Source organism: Nyctereutes procyonoides, unplaced genomic scaffold (genome assembly GCF_905146905.1).
Source record: "Nyctereutes procyonoides isolate TBG_1078 unplaced genomic scaffold, NYPRO_anot_genome, whole genome shotgun sequence".
In the NCBI taxonomy this organism is placed as follows: Eukaryota; Metazoa; Chordata; class Mammalia; order Carnivora; family Canidae; genus Nyctereutes; species Nyctereutes procyonoides.
In genome coordinates, this window is record NW_026575030.1 from 41,859,260 (window position 1) to 41,877,995 (window position 18,736).

The following is an 18,736-nucleotide window of genomic DNA, read 5'->3' on the forward strand; positions in this document are numbered from 1 at the left end:
TTATAGTGTAACTTTCTTTTCTTAAGAAACATGAGCCATTCTTGGAAACAAATTTTCAAATTTATGATACCCAGTGCCTATCTTATAACTGATACTTAGGTTAATTTTTCTTTCTACTTTAACAGACACATAGTTAATTTGTCTGCTCAGGAAACATTTTTGGAGCATCTACTAGAGGTAGGCAATTTACTAGGTATAAAAAAATGAATGGCAGCTTTTATTCCTGAGTCATTTATAGTCTAATGGGAGAAATGGGCATATGAATAGCTTTAATATTCCTGGTAAAAACTATCTTAGAGGGATCCCTGGGTGGTGCAGCGGTTTAGCGCCTGCCTTTGGCCCAGGGCGCGATCCTGGAGACCCGAGATCGAATCCCGAGTCGGGTTCCCAGTGCATGGAGCCTGCTTCTCCCTCTGCCTGTGTCTCTGCCTCTCTCTCCCTCTCTGTGTGTCTATCATAAATAAATAAAAATTATAAAAATAAAATTCTTAAAAAAAAAAAACTATCTTAGTGTTTCTTGGTAGCTCAGGAGGGAGTTCATCCTAGCTGCGTGTGTGTTAGTGAGAGGTGATAGAGAGGTAGTGAGAGGGTTGTTACTGTACAGGGACAGTCTTCCTAGAGAAAATAATACTGTTTTTAATTTACAACTCTGGGGTTAAAAAAGGTGATAGCTTTTTTTTTTTTTTTTTTGACTCCCATCCAATCACTTAACTAGGACTTAGAAAAGTTTAATGCCTCTAATAATCAGCGTGTTTCCTTTTTATGTTTACAGGGAAAAATAGGGCTCATACAGAACCCTTTCTAATCTGGTTGCAATCTTTGTGCTGTCATCATCTTTCCAGTGTCACCTGCTTTTTAATCATATAAAATTATTCATTTATGCTGTAATTGCTTTTGGCTTAGCATAAGCTTAAGCCTTTTCTTCTTAGCAAATTATTTTGGGTTTTCTTTCTTTCAGTAGTGTTTCTTTGGAAATGTACTGAACTAAAATAAATGTGAAATGTCATCTGTATTCAGTATTTTTTTTATTGTGAAAATGACCTCTAATTGTTGAACTATGTCTGGTCTGGGAGCACTGTGAGTAGACATACATACGAGAAATATTTAAAACTTTATTGGAAAACAAACTTTACTTCCTTCTGTAGAGTCTCTTATAATTGAGCTTGTCTTTGTGGAAATTTGGAAACTTTGCCTAGAGGCCATTAAAAGCTTTTGTGGGTATGAGGCTTCCTTATGCTGGTATGGTCTACACCCACCCAGCTGGTCTCTTCTCTTATAACTTAGTGTATCCCTTTTGGGGGCTAAAGAAATCAGTCAGGACTATTTTATTTTAGGGTTTTCAAGAGAAATATGTTTTAGATCTTTACAAAACTTTTTTTTTTCCAGAGAACTTACTAGAGGTACATGACATATAAGATATAAATACAGGGACGCCTGGGTGGCTCAGCAGTTGAGCTCCTGCCTTTGGCTCAGGGCGTGATCCTGAAGTCCCAGGATCGAGTCCCCCATCTGGCTCCCTGCATGGAGCCTGCTTCTCCCTCTGCCTGTGTCCCTGCCTCTCTCTCTCTCTGTCTCTCATGAATATAAATCTATATATAAAAAAAAAGATAAATCCAGTGCTATTCAATAGTAAATCCTAGCTTCCCCAGAGACTTGGACTACTTTAATTCTATTCTACTAGGTTTACTTGATAAAAACAACTGTCCTAATACAAAGAATTTTATTGGTTCCATTGTGGTCCCATATCCTTTCTTGGTTAAGAGTTCTTCATGTACATAAACATACCAGGCCTCATGTTTAATAGCTAATGAGGCAAGATTCCAAAGTTATCATGTGGGTGTCATTTTTATTGTACTCTTAGTATGTGCCAGGCACTAGTCTAAGCATTTTCTGTGTATTAACTAATTTAGTCCTCACAACAGCTCTATCATGAGTTATTCTTACTATTCCTATTGCATTTTATGTATAAGGAAGAAGACATTAAGTGGGTTATAAACCAAAGATTTTCAAATTTCTTATCAAGGAGAGAAATTTACAAGACAATAATTATACCAAAAAGAAATAGCTCCAGGAAAACTAGCTAGAACTGGTTTTATACCTAGCTCTGTATTTCTTAAGTAGATGGGTATAGTCGGTCTGGGCTTACAGATCTTATGCTTTAAATCATAGGCCCTGGGGCATATCAGTGGCATAGTCAGTCGAGTGTCTGACTCTTGGTCTTGGCCAGATTGTGATCTCAGGGTCCTGAGATGGAGCTCCAGGTTGGTCTCTGAGCTCATTGTGGAGTCTGTTTGAGACTCTCTCTCCCTCTGCTGTTCCCCCCCAACCCGTGCTCTCTCAAAATAAATAAATTAAAAACAGAAACAAAAACAAATCACAGGCCCTAGAAGAACCCAGTTTCAACTAATAGATTCAGAAAAATTGTAAAACTCAGTGAATTATATGTGAAACGTTTTTAAGCAGGCTGCCAGTAAAAGGCAAAGAACCTGTTCATAAAGAGCTTAGCTGGCTAGATTAGAATAAATTGTCTCTCCCCATCTGTTCTAATTAGCTTATCTCTTCCGCTTTCATAGCTGTGCTGGATTTCAGGAAAGAAGTGAGAGGTATTTTGAAAGGACACCATTTTTATTTAAGCTAATTTATAATGGTTTGGGAATGCTTGTCTGTTCTCAAACATAAACTCTTAAATGTTAGACCTTTCCTATAATAATTTGTTACTGGAAGTTTCAAGCCTTTTGGGGTGTTCAAGTTAAGGATTTTGGCTTCTCCTCATTCCTTTGATTGTGGCCCAAATGATTATGTTTCCTTATTTTGGGAAGATTTCTCTGGGTATTTTGATATTTGTCGTGATAGAAGGAAACCTTACATCATTAACAGGTATTTAAAGATCTATATTGTTTTTATTTATCTGTATACTTATAGTACATTCTCTTTAAGAATAACATTATTTAAAAAAAAGAATAACATTATTTGATATGACTTATAAGAAGTTGAATCAAATGCTACTCTGTTAGTCTTTGGTATTCATTTAAACTTTTAAAATCTCTCCTAATAATTTTAGTTTTCTTCTTTAGTAAGTTCTACTTCAAACTTACTTATTTTTTGTGTTGCAATTGGAAGTACAGTTTTTTCAATAACTAAGAATCTTGAAATAAAGAAGAAGGAGTTATACGGAGAAAAGATTGCTCATTCCTCCTCTCCTTAGGCATGCATGTCTATAATCTGAGCAGTGGCTTCAAAACTGAAATGGGGCTCAAAAATCCATTTATCTTTGTTACCTTTACTACTGTATCTTCATTATCAGAAGACTTGTTTATGCTTTCACTTTGTAGCACAAACCTACATGTCTTTAGAAGATATCCAAGAACCCAACAGTGCAGTTTCTTTTCTCTTGACTGACTCAGAATCCACGGACACTTCTCTTTCTACTGAAAAGAAACTACCTCTGTACCACAGAGAAACTGAGAAACAGTGGCTACTTAGAAGAAGGCGGTCTATTTTGTTTCCTAATGGTGTGAAAACCTGTCCAGGTGAAAGTGTTAAAGAGGCTGTGGCAAACCATGTAAAATATTTCAAAGTACGAGGTTAGTAAACATCTAAATCTTGTGGCTTTGTGATGAAATTTAAACATTAATATGTTTGTTGTATCTTGTTAAAATTCAAAGTTTGTGGGATCCCTGGGTGGCGCAGCGGTTTGGCGCCTGCCTTTGGCCCAGGGCGTGATCCTGGAGACCCAGGATTGAGTCCCACATCGGGCTCCCGGTACATGGAGCCTGCTTCTCCCTCTGCCTGTGTCTCTGCCTCTCTCTCTCTCTCTCTCTCTCTCTGTGTGTGTGTGTGACTATCATGAATAAATAAATTTAAAAAAATAAAAATAAAAAAATAAAATTCAAAGTTTGTGATAATTTAGACACTGAGATAAATATAATCTTTATATTACCTATGGAAAAAGACGTTGCTAAAAGTATAGTATTTATATAGCTTCAGAGGAAAGTTTAAGTGGAAATGGTTTAAATCTTTTAAGCGTGTCAAAAATATCAGTTTATGTTATTGGAAAATTTAATTATGTTTACTTCTTCATTAAGTAGTTTATCTAGGGGATCCCTGGGTGGCGCAGCGGTTTGGCGCCTGCCTTTGGCCCAGGGCGTGATCCTGGAGACCCGGGATCAAATCCCACATCGGGCTCCCGGTGCATGGAGCCTGCTTCTCCCTCTGCCTGTGTCTCTGCCTCTCTCTCTCTCTGTGACTATCATAAATTAAAAAAAAAAAAAAGTAGTTCATCTAAATATACCCACAAAATATATTTTCCATGGTATACTTATTTAGGTAATAAGTTACTTTAGATACATGAAAATACATTTTTTAAATTTTTCTTTCTTTTTTTAAATTTAAACCCAATTAACCAATATACAGGACATCGTTATTCTCAGATGTATTATTTAACAATTTATCAGTTGCGTATAACACCCAGTGCTCATCATACCATATGTTCTACTTAATACCTTTCTATATTTTATAGTTCAGACATCCTGCAGACTCATGCTAGTTACTCTCTGGTTGGTACATATAAACCTTATTATGTCTAAAATGATGGGGGATCCCTGGGTGGCGCAGCGGTGTGGCGCCTGCCTTTGGCCCAGGGCGCGATCCTGGAGACCCGGGATCGAGTCCCACATCGGGCTTCCGGTGCATGGAGCCTGCTTCTCCCTCTGCCTGTGTCTCTGCCTCTCTCTCTCTCTGTGACTATCATAAATAAATAATAATAAAAAAAATAAAAAAATTTAAAATGATGGCACTTCTCACAATGGATCCTAAAGCAACAGAACTAATGATTTTATTTTTTTTAAAGCTTTTATTTATTTATTTTTAGAGAGCAAGCAAGAGAGAGAGAGTGTGTGTGTGCATGGGGGTCAGTGTAGGGATGGGGGAAGGACGAGCAGAGGGAGAGGGGGAGAAAGTCCAAAGCTGACTCCACGTGAGTTGATGCAGGGCTCTATCTCGTGACCCTGAGATCACGACCTGAGGCTTAACCCATTGTGCCACCCAAGTGCCCCTAAGATTTTATTGTTAATTAAACAGTATTATCCTTGATCAAATTCCTTTTTATTGTGTGAATTTATTTTAAGTTTACTAACCAAACTTGCTTAATTGACCATAATGGATTCCAAGGATTCTCAAATTTCACTTTTTGCTGCTGAAGAGACAATAAAAAGCCATAAGATGGATGTATTACTAGTAAACTAAAGTTAAGGTAGATTAGATGGTAGTGAAACAAGGCTTGCTCATTTATGTAGTTATTCCACAAATGTTTATTGGGCACTTATTTGCCGTGCCCTGGACTATATGGATATTTGATCTAAGCTGCTACTTTTATCTTCTCCTTTTTTACTTTCCTTCAACTTGTCCTTCATCTCCCCTTCCCTCACCAAAGAAAGTGTTTTTGTTTTTTGAAAGCAAACTTTTTTTAAGTGCTTATTTAAATTCCAGTTAGTCAACATACAGTACAATATTACTTTCAAGTACAATTTAAGAGATTCAACACTTATATACAGCACCTGATGCTCATCAGAGCAAATGCCCTCCTTAATCCCCATCACCTATTTAACTCATCCCCCAGCATTTCCCCTCTAGCAACCCTCAGTTTGTTCTATTAAGAGTCTGCTGCTTGGTTGGCCTCTCTTTTTTAACCTATCCTCATTTGTTTTGTTTCTTCTTCACATGAGTGAAGTCATATTTGTCCTTGTCTGATTGACTTATTTCGCTTAGCATAATACTCTCTAAGCAAGTGTTTTTAAGAAAATAAACACCAGATATTATATATATTTATATATTTGTTTTGCTTATTAAAGTAGTACTGTATTAGTATCTTTTTAAAAGAGGGTATTTAAATCTCTTGCTTGTATTTTGGGACTATCAAACATTATTAAGCAATAAGCGTTTTTATTTTTTTAATGGAATTCCATTGATTGTTCCTTTTGTGTATGGGGTGTGTACCAGAAGTGGCAAATTCTCAAGAGAGTGGGAAAAGAATAAAGGACTGAAGATAAATGAGAATGACAGTTTATAACTTAACAAAATATGATTTCTATTATCTGGAAGTTAAAGATAAATAGATCAGAGTATCTACATAGGTGCTGGTTAAATGGTGAAGAGGAAATAACCATTTAAGAAATATGGTTATATCAAGTCAAAAAAAACGAATGTTGGCCAGGATGCAGAGAAAGGGGAACCCTCTTACACTGCTGGTGGGAATGCAAGCTGGTACAGTCACTCTGGAAAACAGTATGGAGGTTCCTCAAAAAGTTAAAAATAGGTCTACCCCATGACCCAGCAATTGCGCTTCTAGGTATTTACCCAGAGGATACAATATAGTGATCTAAAGGGGCATCTGCATTCCAATGTTTATAGTAGCAATGTTCATAATAGCCAGACTGTGGAAAGAGCCCTGATGTCTATTGACAGATGAATGGATAAAGAAGATGGTGGTGTATATGTATATATATACACAATGGTTTATTACTCAGCCAACAAAGAAATGAAATCATGACATTTGCAAAGATGTGGATGGACCTGGGAGGAATTATTGTAAGTGAAATAAGTCAATCAGAGAAAGAATTATCGTATGATCTCACTCATGTGGAATTAAAGAAACAAAACACAATCATAGGGAAAAGGAGGGGAAAAATAAAATAAGATGAAATCAGAGAGGAAGACAAACCATAAGAGACTAATAACTATAGGAAATAAACTGAGGGTTGCTGGAGAGAGGAGGTATGGGAGGATGGGGTAACTGGGTGATGTAATGAGCACTGGGTGTTATATGCAGCTGATGATTCACTGTACTCAACCTCTGAAACTAATAATATGCTATACATTAATTAAATTTAAATAAAATAGAGGAACAGATCAGCAAAAAAAATGTGGGTCTTTTAATTTCTTTGCTATTATATTTATAAATTCAAGAGATACTATGGAAAAAGAGACCAACAAAAAGAAAAGCATCCCTAGAATAATTGATTTTAAAATACGATGCTTTGAATGGGATTATTGGAAAGGTACCTCACAGAGCTAATAGTGTTGGCGCAAGCACATCAAGGTGGTAGCACTGTTGATAGATCTATTGCTGTCATTTGTAAAGAATAAATATGTTTTTGAAAATTAAAAATTATTTCAGCATAGGTTTTGAAGAGATACTCTTATTTATTTATTCATGAGAGACATGGAAAGAGGAGCAGAGACATAGACCTAGACAGACTGCCTGTGGGGGGCCCAATGTGGGACTTGATCCTGGGATCATGCCCTGAGCCGAAGGCAAACACTCAACCACTCAGCCACCCAGGTGCCCCTTGAAGAGATTTTGTAGAAATAATTGGATAATTGGCCCTTAGAACCAAATGTTTGAAAATTGGAGGGAGAGATACAATCAGTGTCCAACCAAAGATCTTAGCTCTTCCTACCAAGCTAATTCAAATAATGGTATGCCCAATTTTTCCTATAGGGGATTTGGCTTCAGTTCCTAGTTGGTGTAACAAATTTGAAAAATGTCTTCATTTAAGCAGGAACCAATTGCATTTGAACCTAATGATTTGTAAAATTAAACAGATATTTAGGGTTCTTGGAATTGAACACAGTTAGTAGTATCCTCCCACTTAAAAAATTACATTTGTAGTTGGACTTTTAAAATATCGCTTTATGAAGGTATACTTTGATGGATTATAAGCTGTATACTTAAATTATACTATATGATTAGTTTTGACAAATGTATTTACCCTTGAAATTATCATGCAGTCAATGAATTTATCAGTCACCTCCAAATATTTTCTCATTTACCTTTGTAATCTCTCCCTCCCTCAGAACACTTCTCTTTATCCTAGTACTAAGGCAACCCCTAATCTGATTTTTATCAATCACTATAGATTGTTTGCATTTTCTACACTTTTATATATAAATGTAATCACATACATACACTTTTTTATCTGGCTTCTTTTGCTTAGTGTAATTATTTTGAGACTCATCTATGATTTTTTGTGAATCAGTGGTTTGTTAGCTTTTATTGTTGAGTAGTCTTCTATTTTAGGGTATATCACCTTTGGGGATATTTGGGTTGTTTTCAGTTACTGGTGATTATGAAGAAAGCTGTTATGAACATTTGTGTTTAAGTTTTTGTGTGGACATATGCTTTCTATTGGTTAATAAAAGAGTAGAATGGCTGGGCCTCATGATCAGTATTATGTGTAACTTTTTGCGAAGTTGCTAAACTTCATTGTGTTTCCCACTGTGGCTGTACCATGCGCAGTATATTAAAATTCTAGTTTTTCAGCATTTTTGCAATGCTTGGTATAGTCAGTCTTTTAAAACTAACCATTCTAGTGAATACAAAGTGGTATCTTATTGTGGTTTTAATATGCATTTTCTTAATGGCTAATGATTTTGAACACCTTTTTTATGTGCTCATTCACCATTTGTGTATCTTTTTGGTTAAGAGTTTATTCAAATATTTTGCTCATTAAAAAAATAATTGGATTGTTTGTCTTACAGAGCTGTAAGTTCTAATGTATTCTAAATACAAGTTTTTTGGTCAAATACATGTTTACATACACTTTCACCTCATGTATGGCTTATTTTCTTAATGTCTTTTGAGGAACAAAAATTTTAAATTATGATGAAGTCCAGCTTATCCTTTTTTTTTTTTTTTTGGACCATGCTTGCCTTTGGTGTTATATCTTGCTTAACCCATAGTGACAAGTATTTTCTTCATTCTTTCCTGTAGAAATTGTGTAATTTTTAGGTTTTGCATTTAGGTCTATGATCTATTTTGAGTGAATTTTTGTATATGGTGTATATGGATCAAAGTTAAATTTTTGCATATGCTTAGCCAGTTGTTTTAGCACCACTTATTAAAAAGATTATCTTTGGGGCACCTGGGTGGCTCAGTTGGTTAGGTGTCTGACTCTTGATTTTGGCTGGTTATGATCCCAGGGTGGTGGGATTGAGCCCCTCTCTGGCTCTGTACGGGGCATGGAATTTGGTTGACATTTTCTCTCCCCCTCTCCCTCTGCTCATCCCCCTGCTCTTGTGGTTGCTAAATAAATAAAGAAAAACTTTTTTAAAAAAATTTTTTTTTAAGTTTTATTTATTTATTCATGAGAGACACACACAGAGAGAGACAGAGACAGAGACACAGGCAGAGGGAGAAGCAGGCTCCATGCAGGGAACCTGATGTGGGACTGGATCCCGGGTCTCCAGGATTACGCCCTAGGCCAAAGGCAGGTGCTAAACTGCTGAGCCCCTCTGGGCTGCCCTTAAAAATCTTTTTTTAAAGAAAGATTTTATTTATTTATTCATGAGAGAAACACAGAGAGAGACAGAGAGAGGATGAGGGAGAAGCAGGCTCCCTGGGGGGAGCCTGATGCAGGACCCAATCCTCGGCCCCTGGGATCATGCCCTGAGCTGAACACAGATGCTCAACCGCTGAGCCACTCAGGCATCCCAAATAAATGTTAAAAATAAAGATTATCCTTTCTTGCTTTTGCACCTTTGTCGGAAATCAGTCTTCTGTTTATGGTGGGTCTATTTCTTCACTCTTCATTTTCTTCCACTGATCTATTTGTGTATTTTTATGCCAATACCATACTGTCTTGGTTACAATAAGTCTTTTAATAGGGAAAGTTCTTCAGCTTTGTTCTTTTTTCAGATTTGCTTGGTTATGCTAGGTCCTTTGTTTCTCATATAAATTTTAGTATCATCTTGCCAACTTACAAAAAAAGGGCTGCTGGAATTTTGATTTGAATTGTGTTGAATCTATTGGTTAATTGGGGAAGAATTATCATCTTAATAATATTGAGTCTTCTGATCTATGAACATGATATATCCCTCTATTTAGGTTTCTTCAATTTCTCTTGGCAGAGTTTTTAATTTTTTTTTAAAGATTTTATATATTCATGAGAGACAGAGAGGCAGAGACACAAGCAGAGAGAGAAGCAGGCTCCACGTAGGGAGCCTGATGTGGGACTCTGTCCTTGGACCCCGGATCACGCCCTGAGCCGAAGGCAGATGCTCAACCACTGAGCCACCCAGGTGTCCTGCCATTTTGTGATTTTTGATGTATAGGTCTTACACATCTTTTTTTTATCAGATTTATCTTTTCTATTTTTTTCATGCCATTGTTAATGTTATTTTAATTTCTGATTGTTCCTTGCTAGTATATAGGCATAAAAATGTTTTTTTATATATTGACCTTGTATTCTATAACTTGCTAAATTCACTTATTAGTTCTAGCAGCTTTTTTGTGTATTTCTTAGGGTTTTCTACCTAGATGATTATTTTATTTGCAAATAGAGATAATTTTACTTCTCATCTTCCAATTTATATGCCTTTTATTTCTTGCCTTATTGCACCAAATTGATCTGTATGCTTTGAGCACCACAATTTTGAGAGGAAAATATTACCCTAAAAAAAGACTTTGTTCTGTACTGGATTTCTGTGTACTGACTAATATGCACAGCCTGCCTCCTAGTAACAGGATTAAAGACAGCTTAAATGCAGGCATTTCCTTCTTCAGAATATTGTCATCACCTTTTGCCTTCCTCCAGCAGTTTACAGGGCAGGTTTTTTCTGCCACAAGAGAAACATTCGTAGATCACCGATCTTCTCAAAAATAGAAAGTTATCTTCAACAGTCCCTAAAGGCTATATAAAAATTGTTTGACAAGGATGGGACTTCAGAACGTGTCTACTTCTAGGCCATAGTGAAGCGGGTGGCAATTGTCTCTGGTGTAGTTTTGCCCTTCTTAGTACCTCTTTCCCTGGGACTGTGCTGATTTCACTCTTCTGTACTGTCTGCAATGTCCTATCTAGGTTTCCCCTCTCTGAGCTGCATGAGGGCTCCAGACTACCCCCGCCACCCCCAAATATCCTCCATTATTAAATGTATGTGTGCTGAATTCTATATTCCACATTAGTTAATCAGACGTTATTGTCAGATGCCTCCCAACTGGAAAGCCACTGGATAAATTTAGGATGTATTACCTTTCTGGACAGAATTACATTTTTTACCATTTTATTGAGATATAATTTACATACCATACAATTTTTCTATTTGATGTATAGAATTCAGTGGTTTTCTATTTTATTCTCAGAAATATGCAACCATTATCACAGTGAGTTTAAGAACATTTCATTACCTCCCACCCTTTAGTCATCACTCTTTTATCCCTCTGTTTCCCCTATGCCTCTCCCCAGGCCTAAGCAATCATGAATCTGCTTTTTATTTCTATAGAGTTGTCTATTTAAGGATATATCAAATAAATGCAATAATATAATATGTGATCTTTTGTGACTGGTTTCTTTCACTTTGCATAATCTCTTCAATATTCATTCATGTTGTAACATGCATCAGTAGTTTATTTTTTCATGGCCAAATAATATTTTCTTGTATGGATAAACCACATTTTGTTTATCTGTTTGTCAGTTTTTGGGCATTTGGGATGTTTTCAATTATTTGGGTGTTTTCCCAGGGGTAGAATTTCTGCGTTATATGGTAACTCTATGTTTAACCATATAAGGAACTACCAGATACTACTTTCTAAAGTAGCTGTATCCTCTTACGTTCCCAATAGTGGTGTGTGAGATTCTGATTTCTCTACGTCTTTGCTAGCACTATGATTTTCCTTTTAAAAAAAAAAAAGACACAACCATCCTAGTAGATGTGAAGTGTTATACCCTGTTTTGATTTGCATTTCTTTAATGATTAGTAACATTGAACATCTTTTTATTTGCTTTTTTTGTCATTTGAATGTCTTCTTTTGAAAAATGTCTCTGGATCCTTGCTTATTTTTCAGGTTTCAAAAAATTATTATTGAGTTGTAACAATTCTTTATATATTATAGATACAAGTTTTTTATCAGTTAAATTACTTGAAGGCATTTTTTTCTCATTTTGTGAGTTGTCTTTTCACTCTCTTGATGGTGTCTTCCATGCATTAAAGTTTTTGATTTTGATAAAAGTCCAGTTTATCAATTTGTTCTTTTTGGTTATTCTAGGTTCGCTGTAATTCCATATGAATTTTAGAATTAGCTTGTCAATTTCTGTAAGGAAGTCAACCAGTGTTCAGATTGGCTTATATTGGATCTGTAAGATCAATTTGGAGATATTACCGTCTTAACAAGGTTAATGATTCATGTGTGGATGCTTTAATTTGCATTTCTCTGAAGATGAATAATAGCACTTTTTTCACATACACGTGATCTATTTGTAGCTCTTCCTTTGTAAAGTGTTTGGTCCAGTCTTTTACATGTTTTAAAAATTGGATTGTTTGCCTTTTTATTAGGGAGTTGTAGAAATTCTTTAAATATCCTAAATACCAGTTCTGTGTCAGATATATTTTTTGAATATTTTCTGCCAGACGTATGGCTTGTCTATCCATTTTTTTAAATAGTGTCTTTGATGAATAGTTGTTACTTTTGATAAATTCTAATTTCTGTCTTTTACTTTTATAGTTGTTGTTTTCTGTGTCCTGTTTATGAAATTTTTGCCTGTCCTCAAGTTATATAGATATTCTTCTGTGTTTTCTTTTAGGACCTTCATAATATTAGCTTTAATATTTCAAATTATTTTTGTGTATATTACAAATAAGTTACTGGGATTTATTTTTTCTTTTTAAGATATATAGTTATTCAGTCTTGTATCTTTTATAACTTCTTTGAATCCCCTTTTTCATAACTAGACCTTGTAGACATTCATTTTTTGTTTGTTTTTACCAACTTCAAACTTTCACCTTTGCATTGTCTTTTGGAGGGCACTGAATTTTCATGTGGAAGCTTCAAAAAGAAAGGAAGAATTCTCAGTCTACAGGTGGTTAGCTCTGCCTCAGTCAACCATGGCTGAATTCTTCTGTTTTGCTGTAGTGTCACAAGTTCTGAAGAGCAATTTTAAAGATGCAGTTAGTTCACTGGAAGAGAAAATTGAGTTTGCAGCCAAAGGTTCATTTTGACCCTTAAGTCACTTGGTGGAGAAACTTTAAATATTCATTTATTTTCCTCTCTGTTAAAGCTTAAGACTTGTTTTTTGGCTTAGACTATCTTCTTCCATCAAACAACTGTGAGACAACCAGAATCTATTGATGATAACATTGGTATCCATGTAGCACTAAGCAGTTTATAAAATACTCTCACAGGTAGGTAGATAAGGCTGTAATGATTCATCCAGTTAAACAAGAGAGATGAGTCCGTTGAAACATTGAGTGGCTAGGTAAGTTACCTGTAGTTATGAAGCTAGTCTATGGTAAGGATAGGGCAAGAATTTAGATCTTCTGACTCTATGAGTTCAGAGGATCTACCTCCATATACTACTGGATAAGCAAGCATTCAGTTTTCTTGAGGTGAAAAATAATGGTCTTGATCTCTATGCATTTGCATCTGTCTTTCTCTCTCAGCACTTTGTTCCTCTTCCCTTCCCTCCATCTTAATCTGTTGTCCACAGTGTCTGGTATTTGGCCAATGAAATGGTTGCAGGATAGCAATACACTATATAAAATATGTAGATAGCCTGTTTAGCATCCTTTCAGATTTGATCCTTTGAATAACTTAGCAGATAGATTGAATTAGTTTTTATTTTAATATAGCAGTACATTTCTCCTGAATATCAGAGGGTTTTTTTTTGTTTGTTTAGTTCTCCTATCTTTAGAAAAAAATTCTTTTGAGTGTAAATGACACCCAATGTTACGTTAATACAGGTGTATAATATAGTGATTTGACAAATTTCTACATTATGCTATGCTCATCACAAAAGTAGGTACCATTTGTTACCATGCAAAGCTATTACAGTACCATTGACTGTGTTCCATGTGTTGTTCCTTTTATTCCCATGACTTATTCATCCCATAACTGGAACCCTATATCACTCACTCCCCTTCACCCATTTTGTTCATCCCCCCACTCCTCACCCCTCTAGCAACCACCAGTTATTCTCTTCTCTCTCTCTCTCTCTTTTTAGTTAATAGATTTTAATTTTTAGAGAAGTTTCAGGTTCAGAAAAATTGAGCAGAAAGTCCAGAATTACCTGTACTGTCACTCTTCCATGCACACATTTTCCCCTCTCATTAGCATTTTGTGTTAGTGTATGGCATTTGTTACATTTGATGAGCCAATATTGACACATCATTCTTAACTGAAGCTCATAATTTATATGGAGTTCAGTCATTGTGTTGTTTATTCGATGGGTTTTGAGAAATGTATAATGACATGTATCCACTATTACAGTGTCCTACAGAGTAGCTTCCTTGCCCTAAAAAAGCCGTTGTGCTCCATCTCTTCATCTCTTCCTTCCCCTAATCCCTGGGAACCATTGATCTTTTTATAATTTTCATAGTTTTGCCTTTTCCAGAATGTCATATCATTGGAATCATATGATATGATTTTCAGATTGGCTTCTTTTACTTAGCAATATACATTTAAGTCTTCACTGTGTCTTTTCATAGCTTGAAACCTCATTTCTTTTTATCACTGAATAATATTTCATCATATGAATGTATCACAGTTTGTTTATTCTTTCACCTATTGAGGTATTCTCAACATCTGCTCCATATTTAAATAGCATAGACATGGATTTTTTTTTTTTAAGAGATGGGAAAAATACCCTGCCTATTAGGAAGTCAGTCAGTTCCCTCTGTAAGGGAAAGGAGTGGAGAGGATGAATTCTCTTTATATCTGAAAAGTTTAAACTGGACATAGATCGACAGAAGAGCTTTGACTGAGAATCATTCCCATGTTCCTCCAGAAAGGACACTATGGGCAAGAGTGTCTTGAGAATTTGAATAAACAAGTTCGTGATCATTGTGAGAACCTCAAAGTGCATTAACTTTCCATAAAATACTTCTCTGTTTTCCAGTGTGTCAGGAAGCTGTCTGGGAAGCCTTCAGGACATTTTGGGATCGGCTTCCTGGGCGTGAGGAATATCGTTACTGGATGAATTTGTGTGAAGATGGAATTACAACTATATTTGACATGGGCACAAATTTTAGTCAGTCTGTGGAACATAGAAGTTTAATTATGAAGGTAAGGGTGCTAACAAGGGAAGAATTGCCCGACTATTATAGAGGCACCTATACACAGTTAAAACCTAAAGGTAGAAAGAGCAGATGCAAATCCCTGCATTACTTTTTGTTGTAATTCTGCTTTTTGAGTGAGCTGCCGTAGGGCATAGCAATGTCTTTTTTCTATTTGCCACAATTTAGAAACTTTACAAATATTATCTTAAATACTGTTTTTTTAAAAGTATACCTTAGACTGAAGAATTCTTGACTGAGCTTTTATTATGAGTCTAAAAATTAGATTAGTATATCTGAAAGTAATACAATAAATCATCCAATTCTTTCTACTTTAAAAATTTTATTTCTAGTAAAAGCATGCTATTAATTTCTTCCAATATTTGGTCCTACCCTGGGATGATCTCATTAACTGGAGGCAAACTAGGGAAAGAAATATGATCTGATAAATATGGGTGGACCCCAGACAAATTTTGTAGGGTTATAAATATTTTGAAGATATGCAGGTTTTTGTGTGTTTTAAAAAGCACTCAACTTTTAATCATGGTACTCAAATTTTTGAAAAAATTTTAAAAATATTTTATTTATTTATTCATGAGAGACAGAGAGACAGAAGAGAGAGAGAGAGAGAGAGAGAGAGAGAGAGGAAGAGATACAGACAGAGGGAGAGGCAGGCTCCATGCAGGGAGCCCGATGTGGGACTCGATCCTGGGACTCCAGGATCATGCCCTGGGCCGAAGGCAGGCGCTAAACCATTGAGCCACCCAGGGATCCCCCATGGTACTCAAATTTTTAAGCTGCAGTGTTGCATTGTTTTTCCATCACATTTTAAAAAAGATTTTTATTTTTCTATTTGAGTCTTCTGTCATGTTTTTAACTCTTCAATATTCATAATTATGAGAATAGTTACCAGTTATTTAGTGTATACAATGTACCAGGCCACATATTAAACCCATTAAAAACATTATATTTAATAAACAACAATCCTACAAGGAGGTACTAATATCCCCAACTTATAGATAAGCATCAGAATTATTCCTTATTCTAGATTACAAACCCAGATGGGCTGGAGCTTAAATTCAAACCCACTTCTCATTTTAAAAAAAATTATGTTTTTCTCCCTTTACCATTGGGCCTCCCTTCTCAGTTATTACCACTTTCGCAAAGTGCTAAATTTGGTAATATGGAATATTGCTTAATTTGCTAATATGGAATACCTATTCAGTGAAAAAAAAACCACATACACATATTTACACACACATACACACACTCTCTTTTATTTATATCTGTGTTATCCATCTCAATTGTGTCCATAATATAGAATCAGCTGATACAGCACCAAATACATACGATACAGAGTTAGTATTACCATAACAACAGCTTCTTATAATGTTACATTGGAAGGTATTTTTTACAAGTGGAACTTTTAGAAAGGTAAGATCAGAAGGCATTGGAAATATACTTTTTTTTAAAGATTTTATTTATTTATTTATGAGAGAGAGAGAGAGAGAGGCAGAGGGAGAAGCAGGCTCCATGCAGGGAGCCCGACGTGGGACTCAATCCCAGGTCTCCAGGATCACACCCTGGGCTGAAGGCGCAGCGCTAAACCGCTGAGCCACCAGGGCTGCCCTGGAAATATACTTTCAATGACTATTTAGTACAACATGCAGACAAAGGAAGTGATATGTCACCTGGATTGAGTCTCCAATAACAAGTTTGCTGAACAAGGAGAAGTTTGGGATAAACAGTCCAGGCAGAGGGGACAGCATAAACCAAATGCTTGTAGGAAATGACTTGGGGGGATCCCTGGGTGGCGCAGCGGTTTGGCGCCTGCCTTTGGCCCAGGGCGCGATCCTGGAGACCCGGGATCGAATCCCACGTCGGGCTACCGGTGCATGGAGCCTGCTTCTCCCTCTGCCTGTGCCTCTGCCTCTCTCTCTCTCTCTCTCTCTCTGTGTGTGACTATCATAAATAAATACAAATTAAAAAAAAAAAAAGAAACGACTTGGGCCAGTACACCAGGAGGGTAGACTAGAAGTGATGAGATCAGACTGGAAGACTAGAAGTGACAGGAGATCATCCTATCTCTGAGGATGATAGGAAACCATTGAGGGGTTATAAGTAGGTGAGTCATAGGGGCTGATTGGACACTTTTGAATTTTTTTGAATTTATTTTTATTTTTAATTTTATTTTAATTTTTATTTATTTATTCATGAGAGATACAGAGAAAGAGACCTAGGCAGAGGGAGTAGCAGGCTCCCTGTGGGGAGCCTGATGCAAGACTTGATCTCAGGACCCCAGGATCACAACTTGAGCCAAAGGCAGATGCTCAACCCCTGAGCCACCCTGGTTTTGAATTTTAAAAAGGCCATTATGATTAATATACACCATGGGGTAGATTAGAGAGATTAGGGAGACTAGTTACTACTCCATGCCTGAGGAAACGAGGGTCCTAACTAGACATGAAATAAGGAAGCATGAGGGATACAAATAGGAAAAAAGATTAGCAGGACTCAGTGATAAGTTAGATGGGAGTGGGAGAGGTTGACAGAATGGCCCAGGAAACCTCCCCATTTCTTAGTCATCCACTAAGACAAGAAGGCAGAGAAGCGGTTTTGTAGATGTAGGCGGGAGATTGAGTTCGCTTTTGACTGTGTTGTTTTGAGCCACTTGTGAAATGTGAATTGCCTGGCATTTAGGTATGAAGCCAAGTAAAGTGGTCTGGATTATAAATACAGCTCGTAGGAGTCACCAGGCTTGAGATAGTAATTGAAAGCTTTTAGAGTGGCTGAGATTATTCTAGGAGAGTTTGTAGAGTAAGAACAGTGAGTTATTTATAAATACCATTTGAGTCATTTAGAAAAATAGTCTATTTTACAGATGAGAAGTTGGGGGATTTTGAGTTTTGCCTCCATATCCAAGCAAAAGAAAATAAGACTTGAAACTAGGTCTTTTAAGTTAGTGTTCTTTTTATTATATTGATCTCAAAATAAAACCACTAATTTAGAGGAAACTTAAGGACAATTTGCTTTGGAATGCCCCGATGAATAATCCAATTATCAGTATAATACACCTTTTTGAATTCTGGAGAAATAGATTTAGCATTTATTTTATACACGTTTATATTACTCTAGTAGAAGAATTTCTATAAATATGTTAGATCACAAAAAACTTTGATTCTAAGTCCATGTAAGGTTAGAGTGAAACTCTATCAACCTCCAATTTGTAGATCTTTTTGGAATGATTACCAAGTAATGTCTGTTAATCTGTGCCCATTAAGAAAGGGAACAAGAACTTTTAGAAACATAAACAGAGACAGTGCCAGGACATTCCCACAGTCCCAAAACAGATTTGACATTTTTAGTACCTTGCTTTAACTATTTGTCTAACCATAGAAAATAACAGCATAGATTTATAAAATAACAACATAATGTTAGGGCATTAGTGTTTTATATGCAATAAATTTTATTTACTGCTTAATAACTGTTATTAACTCAGTCATTTTTAACTTGTTTTCCTTAGAAACTGACAGATACAAAGGAAACTGTAAGCAGGTGAGTGTCTTTTTTTTCTCTCTAATTTCATGTTTGGCAACAGAGATGTGTCATACCTATTCCAAGACTCACACCAAGTTTAATGGCCCCTTTCTATCTTCTTGCTGGCTCCTGCAATGACTAGGGCTATAGGTTAGTC

The 18,736-nt window shown here is 36.1% G+C and overlaps 1 protein-coding gene across 1 annotated transcript in view; it reads left to right on the forward strand.

Annotated features, from left to right (window-relative positions):
• Positions 1–3,343: 3,343 nt before the first annotated feature.
• IMPG2 (interphotoreceptor matrix proteoglycan 2) overlaps positions 3,344–18,736 on the forward strand; it is an 80,837-nt gene continuing 65,444 nt past the window's right edge. Inside the window, exons 1-3 of the mRNA XM_055316038.1 lie at positions 3,344–3,584; positions 14,886–15,052; positions 18,566–18,597. Of these exons, the coding sequence (XP_055172013.1) occupies positions 3,344–3,584; positions 14,886–15,052; positions 18,566–18,597 (440 nt within the window). The remainder of the gene's footprint in view (positions 3,585–14,885; positions 15,053–18,565; positions 18,598–18,736) is intronic.